General features: G+C 45.6%; 2 protein-coding genes across 2 annotated transcripts in view; one reads left to right on the top strand and one right to left on the bottom strand.

The window, feature by feature from the left end:
• LOC105000131 (chromosome unknown open reading frame, human C14orf169) overlaps nt 1-1,977 on the top strand; it is a 2,487-nt gene extending 510 nt beyond the window's left edge. Inside the window, exon 2 of the mRNA XM_010855841.1 lies at nt 1-1,977. Within this exon, the coding sequence (XP_010854143.1) occupies nt 1-1,509 (1,509 nt within the window). The 3' untranslated portion in view covers nt 1,510-1,977.
• HEATR4 (HEAT repeat containing 4) overlaps nt 1-11,525 on the bottom strand; it is a 39,652-nt gene that overhangs the window by 14,193 nt on the left and 13,934 nt on the right. Inside the window, exons 7-15 of the mRNA XM_010855781.1 lie at nt 10,983-11,143; nt 9,826-9,930; nt 7,641-7,759; nt 6,792-6,972; nt 6,177-6,246; nt 4,985-5,174; nt 4,222-4,300; nt 3,062-3,221; nt 1,622-1,677 (exon numbers count right to left, since the gene is read on the bottom strand). Of these exons, the coding sequence (XP_010854083.1) occupies nt 1,622-1,677; nt 3,062-3,221; nt 4,222-4,300; nt 4,985-5,174; nt 6,177-6,246; nt 6,792-6,972; nt 7,641-7,759; nt 9,826-9,930; nt 10,983-11,143 (1,121 nt within the window). The remainder of the gene's footprint in view (nt 1-1,621; nt 1,678-3,061; nt 3,222-4,221; nt 4,301-4,984; nt 5,175-6,176; nt 6,247-6,791; nt 6,973-7,640; nt 7,760-9,825; nt 9,931-10,982; nt 11,144-11,525) is intronic.

The raw sequence follows: 11,525 nt of genomic DNA, 5'->3' as shown, positions 1-11,525 counted from the left end.
CTGCCCGCGCGCCTGGTGGAGACCTCGGCCCTGCTGTGCTCTACCCAGCACTTGGCGGCCGTACCACCGTCCGTGGCTCCTGCCATGCTGTCGGGGCCGCAGGGGGAAAGCATGGGCGAGGAGCTGCCCTGGGACTCCCCGCTGCAGCGCATCTTGGCCGAGCTGAATCGCATCCCTAGCAGCCGGCGACGGGCGGCGCGCCTCTTCGAGTGGCTCATCTCGCCCATGCCTCCGGACCATTTCTACCGGCGCCTGTGGGAGCGCGAGGCAGTGCTGGTGCGGCGGCAGGACCACAGCTACTACCAGGGTCTTTTCTCTACCGCCGTCCTCGACTCCATACTGCGCAACGAGGAGGTGCAATTCGGACAGCACCTGGACGCCGCGCGCTACATCAATGGGCGGCGCGAGACCTTGAACCCGCCCGGCCGCGCCCTGCCCGCCGCCGCGTGGTCCTTGTACCGGGCCGGCTGCTCCCTGCGCCTCCTCTGCCCGCAGGCTTTCTCCAGCACCGTGTGGCAGTTTTTGGCCGTACTCCAGGAGCAGTTCGGAAGCATGGCAGGCTCCAACGTTTACCTTACGCCCCCCAACTCGCAGGGCTTTGCCCCCCACTACGACGACATCGAGGCTTTCGTGCTGCAGCTGGAAGGTAGGAAACTCTGGCGGGTCTACAGACCGCGGGTGCCGACCGAGGAACTGGCCCTGACGTCCAGCCCCAACTTCAGCCAGGACGACCTCGGAGAGCCGGTGCTGCAGACGGTGCTGGAACCTGGAGATTTGCTCTATTTCCCCCGAGGCTTCATTCACCAAGCCGAATGCCAGGATGGGGTGCACTCTCTGCACTTGACCTTGTCCACATTCCAGCGTAATACTTGGGGCGACTTCCTGGAGGCTGTACTGCCCCTGGCAGTGCAGGCCGCAATGGAGGAAAATGTGGAGTTTCGTAGGGGGCTGCCCCGAGACTTTATGGATTACATGGGGGCCCAGCATTCGGATTCTAAGGATCCGCGAAGAACCGCTTTCATGGAGAAGGTGCGGGTCCTGGTTGCCCGCTTGGGACACTTTGCCCCAGTTGATGCTGTGGCTGACCAGCGAGCCAAAGACTTCATCCACGATTCTCTGCCCCCTGTGTTGACTGACAGGGAGAGGGCACTAAGCGTTTACGGGCTCCCAATTCGCTGGGAGGCTGGAGAACCTGTAAACGTGGGAGCCCAGTTGACAACAGAAACTGAAGTGCACATGCTTCAGGATGGTATAGCTCGGCTGGTGGGTGAGGGGGGCCATTTGTTTCTTTATTACACAGTGGAGAACTCCCGAGTTTATCACCTGGAGGAGCCTAAGTGCTTGGAGATATACCCCCAGCAAGCTGATGCCATGGAACTCTTGCTTCGCTCCTACCCAGAGTTTCTGAGAGTAGGGGACTTGCCCTGTGACACTGTGGAGGACCAGCTTTCCTTGGCAACCATGTTATATGATAAGGGGCTGCTGCTCACCAAGATGCCTCTAACCTGAACTACTTAATCACTAAATGCCAGAAATAAGACAGTAATGATTCTCTCCCACCACCTTTTGAGGGAGAAAACTCATTTTCTTACTTGATACCCATCAGTGTGTTTATATTTACCTTTATGACTGCCTCAGTGTCACAGAAGTCAGACAATCTTCTAGGAGACACCTCACCTAGGCACAGAAGTAAAAGCAGGAGTTGGAGATGGAAAAGGAGCCTTTTCTGCAGGAGTAACTTGATTCCTGATCATTTGAGAGACCAACTTCATCATCACCCTCAGGCTTCAGAGTACTGTGTGGCATTTGCTGTGTTACTCTGCTTGAGACATCAGAAGTTTTTACCTGGAATTTGCATCCTTCATTTGAGTTCTCTTTCATCAGTTTGGGGGGAGGGTTGGGGTCAGTTTCCTGTTTGTTACTGTGAGTTTGTGTGAATGTTAGAAAAATTATTAAAGTGCCAGAGAGTTTTCCTTTTCTGAGGCTAAATTATTGTGTGGCATGGTCTGAAGAAATGTGGGAGGAAGGAGGGTAGATAGGGGAAAACTGCAGTGGCTGAGGCACAAGGTAACTTGGGGTGGATGTAGGATTGGGGCCAATTTTGCAACCCTAGGGGTAATTGATTCATTTTAATCATGCTCCTTGAACCCCAAACAGCACAATCCTATTAGAAAAGTTATAAGTATATTATGTTTTTTAAAGGGTATTATGTTTTTCCTCAGTGCTTGCTTGCATCAGGGGCTGGCGCTGCTCCTAAAATAGGCAACATGTTACTAGCTGCGCTGTCAGAGGCCACAGTCAGCCAACTTGTAGCAGGCTGGCCGTGAGGGAATGCTGGTGTCCAAGTTACTTTCCACTCTTATTTTTTTCTGGTAGTTGAAAGAAACTTCCCCAAATCTGGCAAATGAATATTCTCATTGTTGGTGGAAGAGAGCCTGGTGTACCAGAGGGAGCACTGGACTTGGAACCAGAAAACCTGGGTTTGGGGTGGTGGCTGGTGGGCAGCTAGCTGGCTGGATGACCTGAGGCTGCTGCTGCTATGCCTGGGCGCACTTGATTTTATGTTTTGGTACAGCTTGATGTTTCCACCTCATCATTTAGGTTGTATCTGGGACTTTTAAGATCATTTTGCCATGAGTGGTAAGTTTCAGTTATATAAAGTTGAGAACTTGATGAAGTCTTTTTTTAAGTTGCAAAAGCCTAGATGTACATGAGAGTACATCTCAGCCTATTCAAGGTTAAGCTTCAAGGCTTTTTCGGAGTGCTTAGCCAGACATACAGCAGTTTTTTTGTTTTTCTAAGGTGTCCTTTTTTTTGACCTCACTTTCAAATTGGTTCAGTTAGAGCTACATCATTCATTTTCGTAAAGGGACCAGATAGCAAAATCAAAACCCAAGGGGCAAGGAAAAGATAACAGACTGAGATGGTGGCCAAGAAGAAAGAGAAGTATCCTTTCCTGGCTCTCATCCTACAGGGCTCACAACTAAGTCCCCAGACATCCAGTCCTGAAAAAGGCTTGTTAAGGGAATCAAGGCATAGGACTCATTCCTAGAAAACCTACCCTGAAAAATTTCTTGGAGAAAAGTATGGAGCTTCAGTGGTTTTTGCCCTTCTTTGGGTTGCACATAAACACGTTTTGCTTCCTCCTTCACTTTTTTTACGGCTGCCTCAATCTTGAATACTTTCTGTATCAACAGTTCCTTTTGGCTTAGTGTTTGAATCTGAAACAGAACAGATGATGATTAAAAAAAACTATCAGGCTGCAGATCATCAAAAAGTGTTAATGAAGTAACATATTGCATCATGCTTATTAATATTAGGTGGTACATAAAATGCCTGAGAACATTGTTCTCTTGTGACGTTGGTTGGACATTTTTACACCCGTTATGAAAAAACCACCTGTAAATGAAAAATTTAGCTTTTGGGCATGATGAATCTGCTAAGAAATGCCTGATGTGAAATTGGTTTTGTGAATTATATTTAGAAAGAATCTTTTGCCTTTTTAAAAGTATTTTTTCCCCTCTACTCATCTCTGCCAGCAGCTTTGAAAAATTAGAACCACCTGTTTAGCTAGTGTTCCTTTGGGGAAAGAGCCCAGATTAGGAATTAAGAGAAATTTAGAAGGAAAAAGAAAATCTAGGGGGCCACCTCCAATCCCTCATTCCTTCTTTACACCCATCTGCAAAAAAGAAGGAACTTGGGTTTAGAGAATAGTGGGGAGAACACGGGAAGGAAGGAAACAGTATTTCAGAAACAGCAACAAACTGATCTCAACGGCTACTTGATGGGACTAATAGGTTCTGCTGTTTGTCGTTTTATTATTAGGATTTTATAATCCTGTCTTGCACAGATGTGTTTTGTATCTTCAAGTGATACTGTTTTCTCTGAGATTGTAGAAAATATTTCTACAATTAGAAATATTGAAAATGTATCTACATGCTTGGGGAAGGGAGTCTGAGAAACTCTTGTTTAGTCGCTAAGTCGTATTGATTCTTTTGCGACCCCATGGACTGTAGACTGCCAGGTTCCTCAGCCCATGGACTTTCTCAGGCAAGAATACTGGAGTGGGTTGCCATTTCCTTCTTCAGGGAATCTCTCCTACCCAGAGATGGAACCTGCATCTCCTGCTTTGGCAGGCAGATTCTTTACCACTGAGCCACCAGGGAGGAACTCTTGAGAACCCTGAATTTTTTCTTGAAAATATAGCTTATACTTATCTACCCTGTTCCTGATCTCCTGAAGCATTTCTTGGTTTCCTTCATTTTCTAAGTTGAGTATCTTCATTGCATGGTGAATTTCTCTGAAAGGTAAGAAGAACTTCTTAGATTAAATCTTCCTTTCCTTGAAAGCATGGAGGTGGAAAATACAGCCCTTGGAATTGGACAAGAATTCCAATCTCAAGTTCCAATCTCAACTGTGCAGTTTTGCTGAGCTTTATTTGCAAAACTGGTATGATGCTTAGCTTGTAGGGGTGTTCTGTAGTTTTTGAGATGACATATTTGAAGGTACTAATAGATAATGTTTATTGAACACCTTTATTACAGGTACTAACATGTTATGTCCTTAATCACCACCACATACCCATATGGTAGACTACCGTTTGCATCTGATACATGAAAAAATGGGCTCGGAGAATTAACTTACCCAGGCTCACATAGCTAGCACATGTGTGAGCTGGGGTTCAAATCCTGCTCTTATGGACTCCAAAGCCTGTCATCACTAAGTAGGCACTTGAGAAATGTTAATTGAATTAAAAAACCACCTGGAATGCTGAACAAATACGTAAACTACCTGAGCTTCACTTTCAATCTAATTTAGTCCTGTTTTTCTGTTGCCTACGTGGATAGTAGATGAATGGCACAGGTAAGCCTGTGGTTTTTACAGCTGTTAAGCAGCCTGAAGAGTCAGGGACACAGTCTGTTAACAAGGTTGGAAGAATTGGCAGTACAAGAGGTCTTGGCAAGAACCAGAGGTTAGTGCTTACTTCAGAACAGCCTCATGGTTCTCTAGGAGCAGCACGTCGAGGAAGGTGTCCCTGACCCGGTCTCCTTGAAGTTTGAGGGCTAGGATGCTCCGGCAAGCCTCTAGTCGTACACCCGGGGATTCTTCATAGTGGACAGCCCAGAGCAGGAGATCTGTCAGCTGGGGACTCACGCAGCCAATTTGCCCCAAAGCTGCAGAGATTAGAGGGCATGTCCCACTGTCACTTAAGACTGTGTTGGCTGTGTCCTAGCATCCAGAAGTAGCCTTACTAGTAAATACTAAGAAAGAATAGGCAACCACTTGCTAAATTAAATATTACAAAAACTAAACTAAGTATATTGTCTTTGAAAAGTGGTGAAAGTCGCTCAGTCGTATCTGACTCTTTGCAACCCCATGGACTATACAGTCCATGGAATTCTCCAGACCAGAATATTGGAGTGGGTAGCCTTTCCCTTCTCCAGGGTATCTTCCCAACCCAGGGATCAAACCCAGGTCTCCCACATTGCAGATGGATTCTTTACCAGCTGAGCCACAAAGGAAGCCCAAGAATACTGGAGTGGGTAGCCTATCACTTCTCCAGTGGATATCTTCCCTTTTAGATGACAATCAGTATTTTAGGAATTCTCTAGAGAATTCCCAGGAGGGGGATATTCAATCCTCGTCCATTAGGATGTGAGAATACACTAACGTATTTACCCAGGGATGAGATACGGGATGGATAACTCAGAAGACCAGCCTAGTCAAGTAAGGGGAAAAGAAAGTATAGTTACACTTCATGGTTCTACCCAGCGCTGATCCTCATAGGGACCTGCCAGACTGTCAGAAGCAATGTCAAAGATCCGTAAAAAGAAGCTCCAGGAAATTTGAGGGCAGGATTTTAGGTTTGTAGCAGTCTTAAATCTGGTCTGACTTTTACGGAGTCCTATGGTTGACACCTCTACAGAAAGCAAGTATATCCAGTAGTGGATACCTCCTTGGAACTCATACCTAACTGTTGTCAGTCGTCTTGACATAGACCTAGACTCGGGATCCTTAACTAAAAATTGAAGGAAATGATTTTTAATTTCTTCTGAGAAGCTGTGATCATCCCCTCCCTTCCCCTCTACCCTCTTCCTAAAGAGATTCTGGGGATCCTCTATATAAAGCATGGAAAGGTATTAGAGGCAGAGGAGTTGGAGCCACTGCCATAATACCTCGAATGGCAAAGGCCTTGATTTTCCAGCAGGGATCTCCCTGTATCAGATTCAGAAGGCATTCAAGGACCTAGGACGGATAAAAGGCAGTTTTGAGTGGAGAGAATAAGCAGAACGGACAGGGTCTGCTCTTCTCTAAAATATGCTTTAACTGGAAAAGTGAGCTATCAAATCTAGTGACAAATGAGCTGGAGCCAGAAGTACTAGCTTACATACAGTGTTCTTTCCTGTCTAGAGATTGATTTTCGCAGCTCACAGATCTCTGGCCGTATAGGCTTCTTTTGAATACCTTCGTCAGGTTTTCCACTAATAACTAGAGATTATAACTCCATCCGCTGGAGTTGATCCCAAAGCCTATGAGCACACATGTCATGAGAAGCTGGTTAACTGAGGTGAGAACAGGCTTCAGGGGTGTGCTCTAGAGTGAGTCTAGGCTGGCTTGGAGCTATGTGTGGTCCTAACTGTTGGTGTGACCTATATATCTCCTCACCTTCCTGTTCTGATCTCTCATTCTGTGTCCCTACAGAATGGTGAGTGATCTATGTATGAGGGAAGCACAGGGTAATGTCCTCTTGGGTCAATCAGGTAAGAAGGGTACATGTCTCCTTGACTCACCATATTATCACGGATCTGCAGGGCACCAGCTGCCAAACAAGCTGCCCGCCGAACTGCCATGAAGTCATCAGAGAAGCAGTTCAGAAAGCTTGGGAGAAGCTTGACGGTCATAAGCTTGAGCCCACAAATCAGGTAGAGGGCTTCCACACGCTCCTGGAAATTTCCTTGACCCAGCTTGATTCTGTAAGGCACAGGTGCTTTTATTTTCCCTCCTCAAACTTTTTCCATTCCTTTCTTTACCCCTACCCCTACCTCCAGTGCCCTCAGGCTGAAATCTAGCTTCTGTAGGCTCGCCATTATCCACTCCCACCCTTTCCTAGTTAGCCTTATCCCCACTAATTTGTTTCACCAGGTAGAGACCTCAACTGTTTTATTTACTTGAATCCCTATTACCTAGCGTATGCTAGATGCTATAAACCCTGTTGAATGACTGAATAAAGAAAACTTGAAACATACACCTCTTGCTTCAGTCAAGTTCTCTTCTCGTGCCTTCACATGTGTCATGTTCACTTCAATATTTGGCTTCTAGTATGGAATGTCTTACCTTCTCTCTGCTTATGTAGTCTTATCCATCCTTCATGAAACTTGACCTTGCTAGGCATTTGTGTATCTTGTATAATCAGAATCATGTCATATGTTTGAACTCTCAAGACATCTAAAACAGTGCCTGAACACATAATGGGCATTTAATTAATGGTTCCTCCCTTATCCACATTCTTAGTATCTATAGGGACAGTTAACTTTTTATTTTATTAAAAAAAAAAAATCTGCAGTGGCTCTTGTACAAGGCTGAGCATACTGAGCAGCTCAATAAATGCCGTTTCTTTCTCCATATTGACAAGGTATTACCTGATTGTGTCATGCACCTCTTTTCCAAGGTTCATTTGCCCCAGAGCTTGGGCAGCTGCTTGTCTCACTTTCTTATTCCAGTCACTCAACATCAGCTGGATCAACTTATGTTTCATATCCTATAAACAGGTATAATAGTTAGCTTCCATTTATCACCGCATCAGTTTTGCATGTTCAGTCGCCAAGCTGTGTCCGAATCTTTTCGACCCTGTGGACTGTAGCCTGCCAGGCTCCTCTGTCCAGGGGATTTCCCAGGCAAAAATACTGGCGTGGGTTGCCATTTCCTCCTTCAAGGGATCTTCCCGACCCAGGGATTGAATCCTTGTCTCCTGCATTGGCACGTAGATTCTTTAACCACTGAACCACCTGGGAATCCCATTTTGTAATTGGCATTGTACTAATAAGCAGTTTTACCCATCACTTAATCCTCCCAAATAATCCCATATGGCAGATACTACCACTTACAGGTGACAAAATGGAGGCTTAGATTTCTTACTCATGGTTAACATGTTGAGTCCTGGAGCCAGAACTCAGACCCAGCCCTATTTTTGAAGCTCATGCTTTAAACTAACCAAACTATATTGTCAGCTGCCCTTGAGACTCTTAAAATTTGAAGGTGATACATTAGTAGGGTGACCACCTCATCCCAATTTGCCTGGGCAAGTCCTATGTACTAGACCAGCTAGGACCTTTGGCCACCCTGTGTGTTAGTATATCTCTCAAAGCAGAAGGGATAAAAATGACTTGGTGATTAGGTAACGTGCCCTAAGCTATTCTCCCTCCTTGAAATAGCTCCCTTTCCACCCTTGATACCTGATGTTTTCCTATTCTTTTAAGATTGACCTCAAAAGGCTGTCCTCAGAGAACTCACCTCTGCCTTCTGTAAGCATTAGGAAATCCCCATAATACTTTACAGCTACATCTGTTATAGCTGCTTATGTGTAACATTTAGCAAGAGAAGACATGTTATCTTTGCATACCCAGTGCTAGCTACCTGCCTAACATGTAAGATGTGGTCAGAAACTGCAGGCTCACTGAATAAGTGAAAGAACTGATGGACATGTTGTTTAACCCCATCAATCTGATGTGATGGTCTCATCTTTACACCATCCCCTGCTTGCTCTGCATGGCTTTTTACTTCCAATAGGCCATCCTGAGTGACAAGTGCTGAGAAGGTGAATGTGCAAATGAATCAGATGTTGTTAAAAAGATATTGTTAAATGCAGATTCTGACTGAATTGACCCGGGGTGAGATTTTTGCATTTCCAGCAAATTCCCAAGTGATATCTGTGCTGCTGGTCCCGGACTTTAGCAGCAAGGTCCAGGCAGAATTAACCCAGACTAGAATGACCCAGGGATAGAACCTGGGTCTCCTGCACTGCAGGCAGATTCTTTACAGTCTGAGCCACCAGGGAAGTCCAGAATTATACTGACTATACTGAATGGTCAAGTTTTGTGCTTTCCATGTCAAAATTCAAGGGTTAAAAACAGCAGTGTTCTGGGCCATTGTGGAGTTGCCTAGTGTTACAAGGAAAAGATAATGGCATATAGGAAGAAGGGGAAAAGCCCATTTGGACAGCTGAAGTTGATTTTAAAATAATGGCAAGAAGGAGGTCAGTTGAAAGCCTAGATGATGGTCAGGGTTTCCCATTCCTGGAAGTCTTTCCTTAATTCTAAGTCTTGCTCAGCTGTCCTACACGCCTTCATAGAACTTTACTAAGTTCAGCCCATACTAATGTCTCTCTGAAGAGTTTTAAGAGAGTACATTACATTTATCTCTTGTTCTTGAATCATTTGTATATGTTGATCTTGTTACTCCCACGCTAATGTCAGCTCTTTGAAAGTGGGGACTATGGTGACACATACTTATAAAGTACCTTGGTGTGGAGGCAATGTCAAATTACTATAAAAAGTTTCTAAACTTTTAAAATTTTTATTCTTTGCTTATTTCATTGTAGATAGGTTACAGTTTGTGGACTCCCACCAGGCTGAGAAGCAGTGGCTTAAGTAACAGAACGATATGTTGGCATGTGAAGATAATTCTGGGTTAGGACTAAGAGGCAGCAATATGGGAACAGATCTTTTTGGTAAGAACGGGAAACCAGATAGCAGCAAAAAGTGGAAAAGCTCCCGAGCCCAGTTTTGCTTAGACCTTCTGTCCTGGAAACAGAAAGAGAAGGCTTACCAAACTGACATTTCCACCGATCCGGGAGAGAGCCCGGCAGGCCACAATGCGGTCTTTCCATTGACGGCTATTCAGCTCCACAGCAAGCATGGTATGTATCAGGGTCTGAGGAAATAGAAGACTTGTATGGAGATCCACGGTCACTTTTAGAGATGCTGGGACCTTAAAGAAGTTACACCCTAATCTGGCGTCCAGCATGATTAATGTCACAAACACATGGGATGCTTGTTGCTAGCAAAGTAAAGATGGGGTTTACAATGGGCCCTCTTCCATCCAAGCCAACTGATGTCAAGGAAGAAATACAGATTAGTAATCTGAACAGAAAATCCCTGGGACCTTCTTGATTTAACTATCTTTCCCCCTAAAATGGTTTGTATATGCCTCAGTCTGAGTTTTACATTTCTACTGGAAGTAAATGCAATTGTACATCTGTATGGTTTTCAATGGTAAACTTCTGCTGCTGCTGCTGCTAAGTCACTTCAGTCGTGTCCGACTCTGTGCGACCCCAGTGACAGCAGCCCACCAGGCTCCCCCGTCCCTGGGATTCTCCAGGCAAGAACACTGGAGTGGGTTGCCATTTCCTTCTCCAATGCGTGAAAGTGAAAAGTGAAAGGGAAGTCACTCAGTCGTGTCCAACCCTCAGCCACCCCATGGACTGCAGCCTTCCAGGCTCCTCCGTCCATGGGATTTTCCAGGCAAGAGTGAGTACTGGAGTGGGGTGCCATTGCCTTCTCCGGGTAAACTTCTAGCACAAGCAGATTCTGCATGTTGTAAGTCTTCTAGCACAGAGTTAGAAACCATCTGCAGCCTACTTTCCTCACTGTTCTCAGCGAGCTGTTGTTACTTTTCCCTGTCTATACCCCACTTCACCCACACTTAGTCCGGTTTTACCTGTGCATGAGATCATCCTATGCAACCACCCACATTTTCTTTTTCTTTTTACATTTTTTTTGTCGCTGCACTTCACATGCAGGATCTTTCTTAGTTCTCAGACCAGGGGCTGAAGTGCTTCCTGCCGTGGAAGCGCAGAATCTTAACACTGGACCACCAGGCAAGTTCCCATCTGCATTTTCAGTTCCCTATATGCGCTGACCTCAGAGACCCAATTGTTCCCCCCAAACTTGGTTTTTTTCTCTGACCCTGTAATGGACACATACTGTCTTTCCACTGAGATGGCGCAGGAGCGTACAAGACTGTTGCTCGGTGTCCTCATTCTTCTTATGAAACAGCTGGTGGAGGATCCTCTTAATCACGGGGTAAGTGGCAGCACCTTCCAGAGCCAGGCACTGAGCTGCAGCCCAGCTGTCCACGGTATTACCTGCCCCAGTGAGGTGAAAAGGGCCAGATAGCCATCTCTTCTCCCCACAGAGAGAACAGCTTCTGGGTTGGTACACAAGACTGCTACTTGCTTCACTTCCCTGTACCCCCTCAGTCTGATATTCAATCTCTAATTTAAATCACATTTAAATGGATCATATCGAGGTTCTAAATGTAGGTTGAAAATCTTAACCTGAAGAGTCAAATCCTAAAATGTTTTTGTTTGGTAACAGTGCAGTAAGTCACTTCTGGCCTGAGTGAACAGTTGTTCCTCTCGCTAGAGACTGGGAAGTCTGGAGTGGAAGCTTTCTTAAGACAGACGGATCAAGTTGTTGAGTGTCTCTGTGCAGAAGGCCAAACTGGTCAGACAGTTGTCCTCCACC

This window comes from Bison bison, unplaced genomic scaffold, assembly GCF_000754665.1.
Source record: "Bison bison bison isolate TAMUID 2011002044 unplaced genomic scaffold, Bison_UMD1.0 scf7180017864368, whole genome shotgun sequence".
Taxonomy (NCBI): Eukaryota; Metazoa; Chordata; class Mammalia; order Artiodactyla; family Bovidae; genus Bison; species Bison bison.
Note: the sequence above shows the minus strand (reverse complement) of the source record. Positions and strands in the feature narration are given on the sequence as shown.